Source organism: Amblyraja radiata, chromosome 3, assembly GCF_010909765.2.
Source record: "Amblyraja radiata isolate CabotCenter1 chromosome 3, sAmbRad1.1.pri, whole genome shotgun sequence".
Lineage (NCBI taxonomy): Eukaryota > Metazoa > Chordata > Chondrichthyes > Rajiformes > Rajidae > Amblyraja > Amblyraja radiata.
The window spans coordinates 28,614,401-28,631,453 of NC_045958.1; the positions used below are offsets into that span (position 1 = coordinate 28,614,401).

The 17,053-nt window shown below is 41.9% G+C and overlaps 1 protein-coding gene across 2 annotated transcripts in view; it reads left to right on the top strand.

Annotated features, from left to right (window-relative positions):
- The window catches only part of snx24 (sorting nexin 24), a 143,056-nt gene that overhangs the window by 118,415 nt on the left and 7,588 nt on the right, over positions 1–17,053 (top strand). For both annotated transcript variants that reach the window (XM_033017505.1, XM_033017506.1), the window contains 2 exons: positions 8,832–8,926; positions 13,091–13,123. In XM_033017505.1, coding sequence (XP_032873396.1) covers positions 8,832–8,926; positions 13,091–13,123 — 128 coding nt within the window. The remainder of the gene's footprint in view (positions 1–8,831; positions 8,927–13,090; positions 13,124–17,053) is intronic.

Below are 17,053 nucleotides of genomic sequence, written 5' to 3' on the forward strand. Positions count from 1 at the left end.
TTACATAGAGACCTGACTATTCCATTTTTTTTCTCTATGCCTTCCTTCTTACGTAAACGTAACTTCTCCAAACATGCTACCATCTTTTAGCTTATCCCAAGTCCCATTTGTCCATCATACTTGTGGTCGCTGGCCTTCACCTGTGCTCATTTCACAATTCCGCATGTCTAAAACCATCATCTTTTCATGGTTCCTCCATGTTCACATTTCCTGCCACCATCCTCCAAACCTCCTGTGAACCCAATTTCTCCCCCATCCCACCCCACACATACTTACACTACACCATCCCAATTTCTGCACCCCTATCTTCTGGATCTTTGACCATCTTATTTTAGACTTTTATGCATCCCTGCTTTTAATTTCTGCATTTCAGTTATTTTGGTCCAAAGCAAAGGATTTCCTGCCTAAACCTTACCAATTCTCCATGCTTCTCTGCTCCTTTAAGATTATTCCTAAAACTGAGTGCCCTCTATCACAGCTCTGTCTTATTGCAGCTGCTATCCCCTCAACCCCTCCCTCCCCACAATTTTTATTTTTTTTATTTATTTATTTATTTTTTTTCCTCGCTTATTATTATTTATTTTCTCTTATTATTTTTATTTATTTATTTGTTTATTTTTAAATTATTGTATTTGTGTGGATGTGTACGTATGTGAGTGTTGTTTGTCCCCGGGTGGCGAGGGTGGGTAAGGGTAAGGGTTTTGAGGGTCGTTTACATACTGTTGTACAATTATGTCCTGATTATCGCTGTCTGTTGTCATTGTATGTATGCAAATTGCTGTTAAATTCAAAATTCAAATAAAAAGATTTAAAGTAGAAAAAAAAAAAAAATTTTTAAATAAGATTATTCCTAAAACCTACCCTTTTGGCCAAGTCTTTTGATAATCATTTCTGATGATCTTACTGTGCTTTGGCATTAATTTTTTGTCAAAGATATGTTTGATAGTACAGGTTCAAGACTGATTTTTTTTGGCACTCTTGGTTCCAGAGCCTTGTCAGATTATCCATTTTGCTGGGCCAACAAAGATCACATAATAATGATACAACAAGACACCTCTGACCCTCTAATTATACCCCTCCCGTGTCTCTAAAGCACCATGGACTGCTGGGAACTTGCATAAAACAAATATTAAATGTAAACTAAATTTACAGCCAAATTAGCATTTCTTGTCTGGGAGCCAGTTAACGAGTTCCCCTCGGAAGTGGGGGTTGGATCAGCATCTGCCCACGGGGCTGAGGCGCCACTTTCCCAGCAGAACTCCAGGTTGAACCCCACCAACCTAAGATTTGCCAAATCTGCTGAAAATGCAGTAGGGAGGGTGAGCTCACCGCCGACGTGGGCCTCTGAGAGGAGTTGAACGATATCGGAATAGCCCACCAAGGCTGCTGGTGGGCCAAGATACCAGCCCGCAAAGTTGACCTCGGAAGTCGGCTATAGGAACAGATCCACTGGCTCCGGCCGGGCTGGAGTTCCACAGTCCCAGCTGCAGGGGGTAAATTCGATCGGCCGCGGAAGTCCCGATGAGGTCGAGATCAGCTGCCTAACCCAGTTTAGGCGTCACATTTTTTGGAGCACTTCCAGGGGTGGGGGGAGATTTTAAATGCGCTCCGTATTAAAGGAGGTGCCGGGCCACCAGTTTCCGGGAAATCGGTGGTGTATTTGTATTAAGCTTCTTGGGGCATTTCATTATGTTTAAGTAATAATTATATAAAACAAAGTTAGTGTTTGTTATTTTCTGCTGTGTTTCTCCAGGCTGTTTTGAGTGGAAAGATCCTATAGATAATATATCTTGTTAAGTTTTTAGAATGGTGTTTAAATAAGTGTGAATGTAAATATGAACCCTCAAGATTGACCTTATTGACCAAATACTCTGAAAAATTCACTCGGATCTAAAAATTTAACCAAAAGTTTTCTAGGTTAGTAGTCAGATTGATCATTTATTTAAAGGTAGACACAAAGTTCCGAGTGGTGACGCCATCGAGTGTGGCAGCCTCGACTGCAGCTGTTCGTCCATTCATTCTTTTTTTATTTTTAGTCTGACAAAAAGTTTTGTTTTGGAGGACTTTTAGTCTTTTTATGTGGGGGATGGGGGGAAAGGGGGAAACAGTTTTCCACAGTCCCTACCTGGTCGAGGATGCGTCTTTCCTCCGAGCCGCATCTTCGTCCCTCCTCGCGGCCTACTACTGGATTGGCGCTGCCTTTCCTGCTGGAGACCGGCTAGAGCTTCAGCAGCGGCGCAGCACTGAATTACCGAGTGCCTTACCGAGGATCGCCGTGTTGGAGCTCCGGTGTGCTGGGACTGCCGACTTGAACACCGTGGAGCTGGAGTCTGCGGAGCATCCAGCCGCGGGCGGCGCTGACTCTAACATCGCGGAGCCTAGGATCTTTTGCCGAGGATCGCCAGTGTTGGAGCTCCGCTCAGCTCGGCCTGTGGACTTCGGTAGGAAGCGGCCGATTCGGAACTCCAAGCCACTGAGAGTGTTCTTCCGACACCGGAGTTCCATCATCCGGCGAGAGGGCCTGAAACATCGGGCCGTTGCGGCGACTGCGGAGGCCTCAATAGGCTCTGACCGCGGGTGAACAAGAGGAAGAGGACTGAACTTTGTTGCCTTCCCTCACAGTGGGAAACATTGATTCTGCTGTGGGGGGATGTTTTTATGTTTAATGTTAAATTCTATAGTGTTGTGTTTATCTTATTTGTGTGCTGCATGGTAACTCAAATTTCACTGCACCAATTGGTGTATGTGACAATAAATGTCCTTTGTCCTTTGTTAAAAATGCTGGAGTAACTCAGCGGGACAGGCAGCGTCTCTAGAGAGAATGAATGGGTGATGTTTCGGATCGAGATCCTTCTTCAGACTACTATTTAAACTGGTTAAGTCTACCGGAGGCTACAGTATCTGTATATGTAGCAATGGTCTTAACTCTTCAATTTTGGGGGGGGGGGGGGAATTCCCATGATACAATTATAAATTAATATTTATTCAAGTCTTCGCACAACTTTTGTGATAAAATAATTCACATATATTGGGTGAACTGCAGCTAAGGTATTTTTACAGAAACATTATCTTACCTGGTTACTGATGATATTTGCATGTTGAGTTGCTATCTTTCTACAATGTGGGAAGATTTGTGTGATGTTAAATGGATATTGCAGCACCAGATATTGAAAACTGTTTTGCACCAAACTTTTAGACCTGAAGTGCTGATGTTTGTTTTATCCTCAGAAGGTTAGCAGAGTTGTCTTGGCCAAGTTTTCAGTGAGATATTTGGTGTTATAATTGGCTCATGAAAAGGCCTGAGCCTAAATATAATGCCAGCATTCGATTTCCCAGTGTCCTCAGTGAAGATCTGTCACCATTTATGTTGACTTTAGTGACAATTCTCTTGCAGTGAAACTCGAGGGAAATCATTATACTGTTTATGCCTCTGCCTTGTCGGACAGAGTTATCCTGTGATATTTTAACGTATTTTCTCCCGCATGATGGCATCTAGCTGAGGTTAAGCCAGAACAAGTCCCTCTGTAATATGGTGACTGCATTTTACTCACTGAAACAGAAAAGAAATCTGACAATTAGATGTACAGAATGTCAGGGACGGGACATGTGCAAGTGATCAGTGACTTCCACAGGGAGAGGAGAGTTAAGCGGCTGATTCTTAACTCAGGCTTTCAGGGGGCAATGGTACAGAGAAATAAAGATCAATATGACAAAATTAAGGCTATGGTGGGGAAGAGGAACAGGAATCAATATTCTTTGCTTGTACCCTGTTCGTTTATCCCTTTTCGCTTATCTCTTTTCTCTTTCTTAGAATTGCTGAGATTTATTCTTAAATTGTTTCCCTTACACCTTGCACAAATTTAACTGGTTTATTAACATAATCAGCGATATATAATATTTTTCTTAATGTTTCCAAATATGATGTGAGTTTACGTGTGTTGTATCTGCTTTATGTTGTGATAAAGTGATTTGGTTCAACAGACCTGATGATATCCACAATAATGACGCTTTCATTTTGTAAAAGTTGATCTTTTTTCTCTCTCTCTTCAAATGTAATCTTTTTTACATCTTGAGAACATACTTTCTTGAACATATTTTTAGGTTGCTATATATCTGGGGTTTTTAGATGACACTACCTAACCATTTAAAATTAATTTTCTTTGTTTCTGTAACATTGCTTCTGTAACATTGCACCTCTTACCCTAAGCCACTATCTTCCAACAATCTCTACTAAAACCTTGCACTGTGCATAAAACACAGTTTCTTACAGAGCTGAACACTAGAAATCCTTAAAAATTGCAAACAATTACTTGGATATCACTTTTGTTCTGAAATTCAATATTGTAAAAACACTAGTTATGATCATACAGACTTCCCTGCAATAAATGGTAGTTCTTTTAGTAAATACTTACACTGAATACTTCCACCGCGATCTCCTGATCAGCCACTGTAACTACAGAAAATCGGTAGGAGCTCCAGATAGATGCATAAACAGGTTTACTGCTGAATTTCTGATGAATTTACAGCAGTTCATCCCTGGAGAGAAGTCCTTTTTAAAAAAATAATGGTATGACATTTTAGATTTAAACATTTTTCCACACAAAATATCTTCGTGAAAGTGTGAATGGGAATCCTACAATTGAATCATTACAAACTAGGATTAGGGAATACACAGAAAATAAATTTTTCATAATGCGACGACTGAAGCACAATCATGGATAGATTTTTGATTCCTCGCATTTTTTTGTGCCTGGGCAATAAGTCTGATTGGAATAGGTCAGTAAAATGAAGGTATTATAAAATTTACTTAGTGACATATTAAGATATTTCTGCAAGATATTCATCCGTGGCTAAATATATGATTGAGCTCATCAGTTACTTTCATTACTATAAAGGTATAAGTACTTGATGAAACATATATGGTTATGTGCAACAATATTAATTAAACTTAATTGAAGGAAATAATCCATTGCAATTTGTTGAAATGTATTAATCATAATATGTCGTAAACATCCATTTCTCCTGCTGAAATTACCAAAAGTCTGCAGCATTTCAAATGCGCAAAAGAGAGTGGTGGTCTCATTGATGATTTTTTTCTTTGTATTAGGCAGTGGGCAACAATTCTTAGACCAGCTCAATGTCATTTGAGTACAGATGGAGTATGTGACCAGTGCATTGTAAGCTGATCTGTCAAGCTTAACAAACAGCCCACCTTGTTAACATTCCTTAAATCCCACATTAATGACCCAAAGTAAATCCCTGAACACACGCCAGCTCCACTTTATCTTTGTTATCATGATGAATGAGGTTACACTCTGGAAAATAAAATAACAACCCATCCTCAAATAAAAAGAGGGGGGGAAACTATGTTTGCTTGCTGTCACTTTTCTATCATCTGAATGCCTGAAAAAAAAGCTGCTGTTTCTGTATTGTTTATGATTCTTAATGTGATAAAATAATAACAATGTTTGATACCATATTAAAATGGGTATTTTTTGTAACTATTTTTCAAGACATGGGCATCACTGGCAAAGCCGTCACCTATTGCTTAACTTAGACTACCCTTGAGAAAGTGGTGGTGAGCTAAATTCACTGCAGTCCTTCGCTGAAGGTATTTCCACTGTGGTGTTGAGTTGAGAGTTCTTGGATATGGACCCAGTGGTGGTAAAAAAAAATGATGGTATATTCTTCCTGCTCCTACTAAAGTTTGCAAGTTTACGAAGTGCTATTGCTGTATTTTAGACTTTAAAAAAATACCCATTTTAATTTGGCTGTTTCCACGCTGACTCAACAGTTAATCCAAGGCATCGAATCTGGTTTCAAGGGGGAGCCACTGAATTATAAGTATCCTGAATAAAGAACCAAGTGTGATGTGATGTCAATGTTAGGATGGCTTGCCTCAGCTTGAGTACCCGGACAGGATATACATGGACAATAAGGTCTAATGTTGATCCGATCATGCTGCTTTCTCACACCTGTGCCCAGCAGCTGGACCTATTTGTGCCTGTTTTCTATGCAGAAATCGCACCTAAAAAGAATTTTGCACCTGTTTTGAAATGTTGATGCCTGTTTCCTGTTGGTCCCATCAATTAGAAATCGGGACCTGACATTTAACCATTGTGATTTGTCCCAGTGCACAACCCGGTTTCCCTTTCCGTTAACTATGATGATATCATCAACATGCTTGGCATAATTTAATTACTTAACAGATATTGGATTGAAAGGTTGCAAATTTGAGCCCTTCTTAACTGACCGAGTAAAATGTCTACTTCATATTTACTGAAAGTAGTAAACCATGTATGAAATCGAGTGCCCCATTGGTGCACCATTTTTGTATGTATAAAAGCATGACATAAATTTTACAATTTGAACAGCCAGAGTCCCCAGTTCAATCCTGACCTCAGGTGCTGTCTGTGTGGAGTTTTGCATATTTTCCCTGTGACTGCGTGGGTTTCCTCCAGGTGCTCTGGTTTCCTCTCACATCCCAAAGACGTATTGGTTTGTAAGATGACTGACGTCTGCAAATTGCCTCTAATGTGCAGGGAGTGGATGCGAAAGTGGGGTAACGTAGAACTAGTGTGAACTGGTGATTGATGGTTGCCGTGGACTTGGTAGGTCGAGGGGGCTATTTCCATGCTGTGTCTTTCCATCAATCAATTTCAGTCGCGACAGATCTCTGAAAATCTAGATATCTGTGAACTGGTACCTGCAGCATAAAGAACACTTGATTTATTAGCCTCAAGTTATCACTGATCACAGGGAGGAGACCTTTCTCCACCATGGGGCATGCAATCCCTGGGAGATCCATGCACCATTAGCCCCTTACCTGGTCCTGTTCACACCCCCACACCACATCTCCTGCTTTCAATTCCATGATTCCTGCCATGGATAGATCCCTTTAAAAGTGAGGTGGCAGCTGCTCATCCAGCTTGCAGCGGTGTCCGTGAAACATACAGGTGTCTTTAATACTTGAACATTGGAATTCATATAATCCTCAAGTTATGAATATAATTAAAGAGCATGCCAAAAACAAAATCTTTAGCGTATATGATCTACAGAAAGTTCTAGAGCCTCATTGCTGAAGGCTGAGTCACTTCTGCCATTCGAGGCAAGGTTTATTTATTACCTGGAAAGTATTGTCGAAATGTATTTTTAAGATCTTTTTTTCATCCTTTTTTTTTAAGATAGACAGCATTTGAGGGAAAGAAGTTCTATACATGTTGTACTGTACAGCAACCAAATGCACTGATTTAAAAACAATTTAATTAAATGTTATTTTAATTTATTTGTGGAGGCCAAGTCAATGGAAATTTTTAAGACGGAGATTGTCAGATTCTTGATTAGTATGGGTATCAGAGGGACGAGGAGAAGGCCGGGAGAGTGTGGTTGAGAGGAAAAGATATATCAGCCATGATTGAATGCGGAGTAGACTTCATGGGTCGAATGGCTTAATTCTGCTCCTATGACCTATGAACTTTAATGTGGTCTGCAGTCTGAGGCTCCCCTCCCCAGAATCCAGAGATTCCGCCTGACCCACTGAGTTACTCCAGCACTATGTGTCTCCTCATGTATTAACATAGAAACATAGAAAATAGGTGCAAGAGTAGGCCATTCAGCCCTTCGAGCCTGCACCGCCATTCAATATGATCATGGCTGATCATCCAAACCAATACCTGCCTTCTCTCCATACCCCCTGATCCCTTTAGCCACAAGAGCCACATCTAACTCCCTCTTAAATCCAGCCAATGAACTGGCCTCAACTACCTTCTGTGGCAGAGAATTCCATTGATTCACCGCTCTGTGTAAAAAATGATTTTCTCATCTCAGTCCTAAAAGACTTCCCTCTTATCTTTAAACTGTGACCCCTTGTTCTGGACTTCCCCAACATCGGGAATAATCTTCTTGCATCTAGCCTGTCCAACCTCTTAAGAATTTTGTACGTTTCTATAAGATCCCCCCTCAATCTTCTAAATTCTAGCGTGTATAAGCCGAGTCTATCCAGTCTTTCTTCATATGAAAGCCCTGCCATCCCAGGACTTTCATATCCATTACTGGATCATTAATGAAATCAAGGGATTATAGTGTAAATGTAGGGAAGTGGAAGTGAGGGGGAAAATCAACCATGATGTTATTGAACAGAGGACTGGAATGGTCAATGTCTCCAGCTGTTTCTTTCAATCTTATTTGTCCATGATCAGTTTATTATAGAAACTCCATACTCATCAGTGAAACCTTATCTTATTAGAACAGGAAATGCAATATGCAGTAATTGATCACCAATTATTTTTTTAAATGTCTTTCGAGAATTGCAGATAAACTCATTGGGGCCTACTTGCAACTCCATTCTAACTGATTATTAACTTTGTTAAGTACATACATTACAGCTGGTAATTAAATTCATACTGCCAGTTGGATCATTTGCTTCCCCTGGTAGCCAGGTTACTGTACCAGTATTCTCAGGTGTTCTCCACTCCAAATACTGGCCTAACTTTGTAATCTTGGCTGGGCTTTCACAGGAAGGACAAGAATGTAGATCCATTGTCCCCCCAAATGTACTGACTCACATGAACACCTGTTATGATTACGGCACGATATGTATAATCAGTAACACTTGCATTGCTAATAAAGCCAATTGACGTTAAAAAAAATCTATAGATCAGTTATTTAGTTTCAAATCCCATGCATTTCAATTTAAATTTGTTTTCCTTTGTTTGGTCAGATCAATGGCATAGAAATCCAAATATTTTCATTAGCATCCAAGAAAATAGACTGAAAATTCTACTTCAGTATGTTTTGCATGCATTGTTGTTAATTTGTATGTCTTTTCACAGATCATTTTGATTGAAAATGAAGAACTGCCCAAGATATTCTTGGATTTTCTTAACATTCGTCATCTTCCTTCTCTGCCAAAAATCGAAAGTTGTGGGTAAGATGAGGACTTATTTAAAAATAACCCATCTAGAAAATAAAAGGCAAAATGATCTTTATTTAATTGCAATCCAGGGCTCAGTAATGTGCTGACAGCATAGATTGGCACATCTAACTTTCCACTCCATTGTAAAAAACATTCCATTGCAAAATACACAGCCGTCTGGAGCTGATGCTCTACAATGCTAAGAACTATGCTCTGCACTCGGTATCTTCCCCTTTGCTCTACCTATTGTACCAGAGTTTGATTTTATTTATAGGTATAGTATTATCTGATCTGATTGGATAGCATGCAAAGCATTTTTCACATGACAAAAATAAATCTTAAATCCTAAACCTGCAAGTGCTGCAGGAACTCAGCAGGTCAGGCAGCATCTAATTTTCTCAGACAACATTTTTTTTTCTGGTCGGGACCTTTCTTCATTCCGATGGGGTAGAGAAAGTCGGAAAAGGGTGGTGGTGATGGGGAAATACCTGGCAAGTGATAGGTGGATACACATAAGTGGGTGGGGTTTGATTAACAGATGGGTGGAGATAGTGGCAAAAGCTAAAGGCGAAAAGATGATAACACGGTGTAAGATAAGGAAAGAAGAATAGTGAGTGTAAAGCCGAAGGGAGGGATGTGGGTGGAAGGGGACAAGCAGGAGGGGAAAGAGGGAATTAAAAGGGAAATATGGGAGGGGTGAGTGAGGAACATGAATTTCTAATGCAACAAGTGAGCATTCTGTCTTTCAAAATTTGGACGGTAGCAATACATTCAAGGAGTTTCTAGAAAATAGTAAAGCCCCTGTCTCACGGTGCGAGTCCACCCACGAGTGACCCCGAGTGAAATAAAAAATCTAATTCGTAGTTGTCTACGAGATTCCAAGCTTTATGTTCACGAGTTTAAACGAGTTCCCACGTGTATGTCTAAGTTTGCCGTTTACTTCTCATTTCTGCGATGTACCAAGTACCTCTCCCGAGTTACTCTTGAGCCAACAACGACTACCGACGTGTGGAAAAATCATCACTTGGATAAAAATGTCATGCAGTTTTTTTTAAACTATAAAAAGCCTCCATGGACAGAACTGCCCCGATGATCAGCTTCTCCGTGTCTCTTATGTAGCTGCATGCTTCTCTTGTCATGTAATGAAACGCTTTTATCAAATCCTTGCCTATCATTGCTACAATGCAATAAATGGCATCTAAAGTACTTGGCTGTCAAAAAAAGCGCAAAACGTAAAGGTGTTTAAGAAACGGACTGCAGGGAGAACTTCAAAGCTTTTGTAAACCGATTAAATTCAGGTAGAAGTTGAACTCAAGATTTAAATCCCCTGAAAGTTAGGTTTCTTAACACAGGATAGATGTTCTGCCAGAACGGAGTTGCTGAATAAAATTGTCTCCCGTTTCTTGCATGACCTCGGCTTGCCAGCTTTATTTCACACTCCGTGATCTGTGTAAGTATATAAGTGTAAAATAATAAACTGACCAAGAAGGTCCAGTTTTCTCCCGTTAGTTTAGTTTAGAGATACAGAGAGGAAACAGGCCCTTCGGACCACCGGGACCGCGCCGACCAGCGATCCCCGCACACTAACACTATCCTACACCCACTATGGACATTTTTACATTCACCAAGCCAATTAACCTACAAACCTGTACGTCTTTGGAGTGTGGGGGGATCTCGGAGAAAACCCACGCATGTCACAGGGAGAACTTACAAACTCAGTACAGACAGCACCCGTAGTCGGGATCGAACCCGGGTCTCCAATGCTGCATTCGCTGTCAGGCAGCTGCACCACCGTGAATGAAGGCCTGTTTTAAGTATCAAATAGAGGAGCAAGAAGGTGATCAAGGCAGAGAATGTGTAGAGGCCAATGCCCAGGTAGTCCAACTCGCAGGAGTGCAGGTCCACCATGACGACGCCGGGGCCGCGGTGGGCTTTGGGGGAGGTGCAGGTGACATCGGTGACCAGGCGAGGGATATAGACCGTGCTCTGATCCATTACATGAACCACCTGGCGTCGCAGGTGCAGAGAAAGTGGTTGCCTCTTAGCCGCAGCTCCCGAAAGTGTTTGATGGCATTGTTCGGGAAACTGGAGGCCTGGATGGTCTTCAGGTTGTTGTAGCTGAGATCCAGCTACTGCAGGGAGGTCACGTCCCGCAGGAAGTCCTTGGTCAGCTTGGGGATCTGGTTGCGGGTGAGGTTGAAGATGCACAGGGTCTGGGTGCAGTTGGACAGCATGCGAGGCACCGTGTTCAACAGGTTGCTACTGAGGTCCAGCAGCTCCAACCAGCCTAGCAGGTAACGCCTGCCCCAGTTGAAGCTCCACAGCTGGTTACCGCTCAGCACAAGCTGCTTGAGTAGCAGGGGCAGGTGGTCAAACACGTTGTGCGGCATGAACGCGAGTTTCTTCCCCTAATAGTCCGCTGCTATCTATGTTCGAGAGGGAAAAATTGCAAAGGGCACGCACGGTTCCTCACCAGCGAAGATGCACACAGAATGCTGGAGTAACTCAGCGGGACAGGCAGCATCTATGGAGAGAAGGAATGGATAACGTTTTGGGTCGAGACCCATTACTTCTCCAGAGATACGGCAACGGCACAGCACAAAACCAGTCTGAAGAAGGGTCTCGACCCGAAACGTCACCAATTCCTTTTCTCCAGAGATGCCGTCTGCCCCGCTGAGTTACTCCAGCATTTTGTGTTTATATCCCATGGCTTATAATGTCACCTCACATTGTAAAATCATTATCTGAAGAAATGTCTCCTCGCTGGCTCAAACATAATCTATGTAGAACGCGCGTTTCTCTCTGCTTCATATACAGTACGTGGGAATTCCCTCAGTATGGTCACTTTTCACGCGTCCTGCCCGGTGTTAACCCTTCCCATCAATGCTTGAGCCCCCATCATAGCTCTGTACCTTCAGCTTCATCGGCGGCTCTCTCCCATCGAAAGTATCCAAGTTAATTTCAGACCCCTATCCAACCATCCATTCATTTTCCATTAAGATCTGACTAATCTTCAACATTTCACTTCTTGCACTCAGGCCAAACCCACGGTAGACTCACGAGTCACTACGGTAAACTCACGGGCCACTACGTTCTTACAACAAGTTTAAATGTTTCAAATTTTAACTTCAAGAGTAAATTTGACTCGTGGAAATGTTTAAACGTTTAAAAATTTTCAAGTTAACAAGTTTCCCGGGTTCCTGCCGTTAGCGCCGCGAGTCACTAAGTTGCGTCCACCAGTTCCAACGTTCCCGCTACGTTAATTGTACGTGATTACGAGTTTAATTTGTTTTAAACTCGGGGTCACTCGTGGGTCGACTCGCACCGTGAGACAGGGGTTTAAGGCTGGATATGGGACAGTTGTTTGCATCAAATCTAAGGCTGTAATGAGGATTTTTAAGGAATGTTTTTGTAGTTGCAGATTTGCAAGAGAAGTAACAGTTCCAGAGGAGAGGGAATTAGTAAAGACAGATTTCACCCAATCGTGTTGTGTAAAACCACGAGAAGCCTCATCAGAGTGGAAATAGACAAGACAATAGACAATAGGTGCAGGAGTAGGCCATTCGGCCCTTCGAGCCAGCACCGCCATTCAATGTGATCATGGCTGATCATCCCTAATCGGTACCCCATTCCTGCCTCCTCCCCATATCCCCTGACTCTGCTATTTTTAAGAGCCCTATGTAGCTCTCTCTTGAAAGCATCCAGAGAACCTGCCTCCACTGCCTTTTGCACACAGAGAGTGGTGAGTCTGTGAAATTCTCTGCCTCAGAGGGCGGTGGAGGAAGGTTCTCTGGATGCTTTCAAGAGGGAGCTAGATAGGGCTCCTAAAAATAGCAGAGTCAGGGGATATGGAGAGAAGACAGGAACGGGGTACTGATTGGGGATGATCAGCCATGATCACATTGAATGGTTGTGCTGGCTCGAAGGGCCAAATGGCCTACTCCTGCACCTATTGTCTATATTGTACTTTTTTTATTTCTATGAAATTAAGTGATTATTTGTGCAAGATCAATAGGAAGGTGTTCTCACTTGGGGAAGATGTCAGATGAAAGCATTTATAGGACAATTAAAAGTCTGCAGGAAAAACTGACACTTCATAACTTGTTAAACATCTGACATAAATAGTGACAAATACAATGTATTATATTAATGTGTCAAAATTATTTTTATTTTTAGCTCCATTGAAGACTATGAATCTGAAGAACTCAGGTAAGTCCCTTGTCAAAATGTTTGGAGATGCAATCTATCTAAAAGGGAATAGCTTAGAATTTACAGTCACTGGCAAAGTAATGGCATTTATTGCTGACCACTGGATCAACAAATAATTAACATTATATTTATTTTGATCAATGGATTAGTGATTAATTACTTCTGAGATTACTGGAGATTTTGCAATCTAGCATCTTTGGCATGTGATGCTCTTGGATCTGCTCAAGATAAGATTTTCATTAGCTGGATAACTATCTTCATTTTAAACTTCATAAAACAGAGCAATGGATTTAGGTAGAGTGTTAGTAATTTTCATCTGTATAACATGGTAACATACAAAATAGGTGCAGGAGTAGGCCATTCGGCCCTTCGAGCCATTCAATATGATCATGGCTGATCGTCCAACTCAGTATCCTGTACCTGCCTTCTCTCCATACCCCCTGATCCCTTTAGCCACAAGGGCCACATCTAACTCCCTCTTAAATATAGCCAATGAACTGGCCTCAACTACCTGTGGCAAAGAATTCCAGAGATTTGCCACTCTCTGTGTGAAATAAGTTTTCCTCATCTCGGTCCTAAAAGATTTCCCCCTTATCCTTAAACTGTGACCCCTTGTTCTGGACTTCCCCAACATCGGGAACAATCTTCCTGCATCTAGCCTGTCCAACCCCTTAAGAATTTTGTAAGTTTCTATAAGATCCCCCCTCAATCTTCTAAATTCTAGCGAGTACAAACCGAGTCTATCCAGTCTTTCTTCATATGAAAGTCCTGACATCCCAGGAATCAGTCTGGTGAACCTTCTCTGTACTCCCTCTATGGCAAGAATGTCTTTCCTCAGATTAGGAGACCAAAACTGTACGCAATACTCCAGGTGTGGTCTCACCAAGACCCTGTACAACTGCAGTAGAACCTCCCTGCTCCTATACTCAAATCCTTTTGCTATGAATGCTAACATACCATCGCCTTCTTCACTGCCTGCTGCACCTGCATGCCTACTTTTAATGACTGGTGTACCATGACACCCAGGTCTCGTTGCATCTCCCCCTTTCCTAATCGGCCACCATTCAGATAAAGTCTACTTTCCTGTTTTTGTCACCAAAGTGGATAACATCACATTTATCCACATTATACTGCATCTGCCATGCATTTGCCCACTCACCCAGCCTATCCAAGTCACCTTGCAGCCTCCTAGCATCCTCCTCACAGCTAACACTGCCCCCCAGCTTTGTGTCATCCGCAAACTTGGAGATGTTGCATTCAATTCCCTCGTCCAAATCATTAATATATATCGTAAATAGCTGGGGTCCCAGAACTGAGCCTTGCAGTACCCCACTAGTCACTGCCTGCCATTGTGAAAAGGACCCGTTTACTCCTACTCTTTGCTTCCTGTCTGCCAGCCAGTTCTCTATCCACATCAATACTGAACCCCCAATACCGTGTGCTTTAAGTTTGTATACTAATCTCTTATGTGGGACCTTGTCGAAAGCCTTCTGAAAGTCCAGATATAACACATCCACTGGTTCTCCCTTATCCACTCTACTAGTTACATCCTCGAAAAATTCTATAAGATTCGTCAGACATGATTTACCCTTCATAAATCCATGCTGACTTTGTCCAATGATTTCACCACTTTCCAAATGTGCTGCTATCCCATCTTTAATAACTGATTCTAGCAGTTTCCCCACTACCGACATTAGACTAACTGGTCTATAATTCCCCGTTTTCTCTCTCCCTCCCTTTTTAAAAAGTGATGTTACATTAGCTACCCTCCAATCCTCAGGAACTACTCCCGAATCTAAAGAGTTTTGAAAAATTATCACTAATGCATCCACTATTTGTGGGGCTACTTCCTTAAGTACTCTGGGATGCAGCCTATCTTGCCCTGGGGATTTATCGGCCTTTAATCCATTCAATTTACCTAACACCACTTCCCGGCTAACCTGGATTTCACTCAGTTCCTCCATCTCATTTGAACCCCGGTCCCCTGCTATTTCCGGCAGATTATTTATGTCTTCCTTAGTGAAGACAGAACCGAAGTAGTTATTCAATTGGTCTGCCATGTCCTTGTTCCCCATGATCAATTCACCTGTTTCTGACTGCAAGGGACCTACATTTGTTTTAACTAATCTTTTTCTCTTCACATATCTATAAAAGCTTTTGCAGTCAGTTTTTATGTTCCCTGCCAGTTTTCTTTCATAATCTATTTTCCCTTTCCTAATTAAGCCCTTTGTCCTCCTCTGCTGGACTCTGAATTTCTCCCAGTCCTCTGGTAGGCTGCTTTTTCTGGCTAATTTGTACGCTTCATCTTTTGTTTTGATACTATCCCTGATTTCCCTTGTTATCCACGGATGCACTACCTTCCCTGATTAATTTTTTTGCCAAACTGGGATGAACAATTGTTGTAATTCATCCATGCAGTCTTTAAATGCCTTCCATTGCATATCCACCGTCAACCCATTAAGAATCAATCGCCAGTCTATCTTGGCCAATTCACGTCTCATACCCTCAAAGTTACCTTTCTTTAAGTTCAGAACCCTTGTTTCTGAATTAACGATGTCACTCTCCATCCTAATGAAGAACTCAACCATATTATGGTCACTCTTGTCCAAGGGGCCACACACAACAAGACTGTTAACTAACCCTTCCTCATTACTCAATACCCAGTCTAGAATAGCCTGCTCTCTCATTGGTTCCTCTACATGTTGGTTTAGAAAACTATCCCGCATACATTCCAAGAAATCCTCTTCCTCAGCACCTTTGCCAATTTGATTCACCCAATCTATATGTAGATTGAAGTCACCCATTATAACTCTTTGACCTTTGTTGCACGCATTTCTAATTTCCTGTTTGATGCCATCCCCAACTCCACTACTACTGTTAGGTGGCCTGTACACAACTCCCACTAGCGTTTTCTGCCCCTTAGTGTTTCGCAGCTCTACCCATATCGATTCCACATCCTCAAAGCTAATGTCCTTCCTTTCTATTGCGTTAATCTGCTCTCTAACCAGCAACGCTACCCCACCTCCTTTCCCTTTCTATCTATCCCTCCTGAATATTGAATATCCCTGGATGTTCAGCTCCCAGCCTTGGTCACCCTGGAGCCATGTCTCCGTGATCCCAACTATATCATAGTCATTAATAGCTATCTGCACATTCAACTCATCCACCTTGTTACGAATGCTCCTTGCATTGAGACACAAAGCCTTCAGGCTTGTTTTTACAACACTCTTACCCCTTATACTATTATGCTGAAAAGTGGCCCTTTTTGATTTTTGCCCTGGATTTGCCTGCCTGCCACTTTTACTTTTCACCTTGCTACCTATTGCTTCTACCCTCATTTTACACCCCTCTGTCTCTACGCTCACACATTTAAGAAACCCTTTCCCTTTAACTCCATCCTCCACTATCCCATCCGACACCCCACCCCCCTTATTCAGTTTAAAACCACCCGTGTTTCGCCCACATCCATCTGAACCTTTCCCATCCCACCTTTCCAAGCATCTTTTAAATGGTGTTATGGTACCTGCCTCATCTACCTCCTCTGGCAGCTCATTCCATATACCCAGTACCCTCGAAATGAATGAGTCACTGACCTTCAGGATGAAGCTAAGTGGTTAGTTTATCTTTATTTCTAATAATTTTAATGTTCCCAAATAATTCCTTCTACCTCAAAGATTTTTTACTTGCAGTTTTTTGTATTTTGTGTGGGTCTTTGTTTCATTTTTATGACCATCCAGACTGTTTTAAATGCCTCAAATTATCAGAGATACTTGAAAATGGGCTTTTGATGGTGTCAGTCAACCTCACAGATGGAGCCTTGGGTTCTGCTGTTTGAGGCCCAGTTGCTGCTCATGGACCACTCCACTGAGTGATGCACGGAATAATTATGGCTGAAGGAATAACACAAAAGTGAGAGGATTGGGTGGTGAA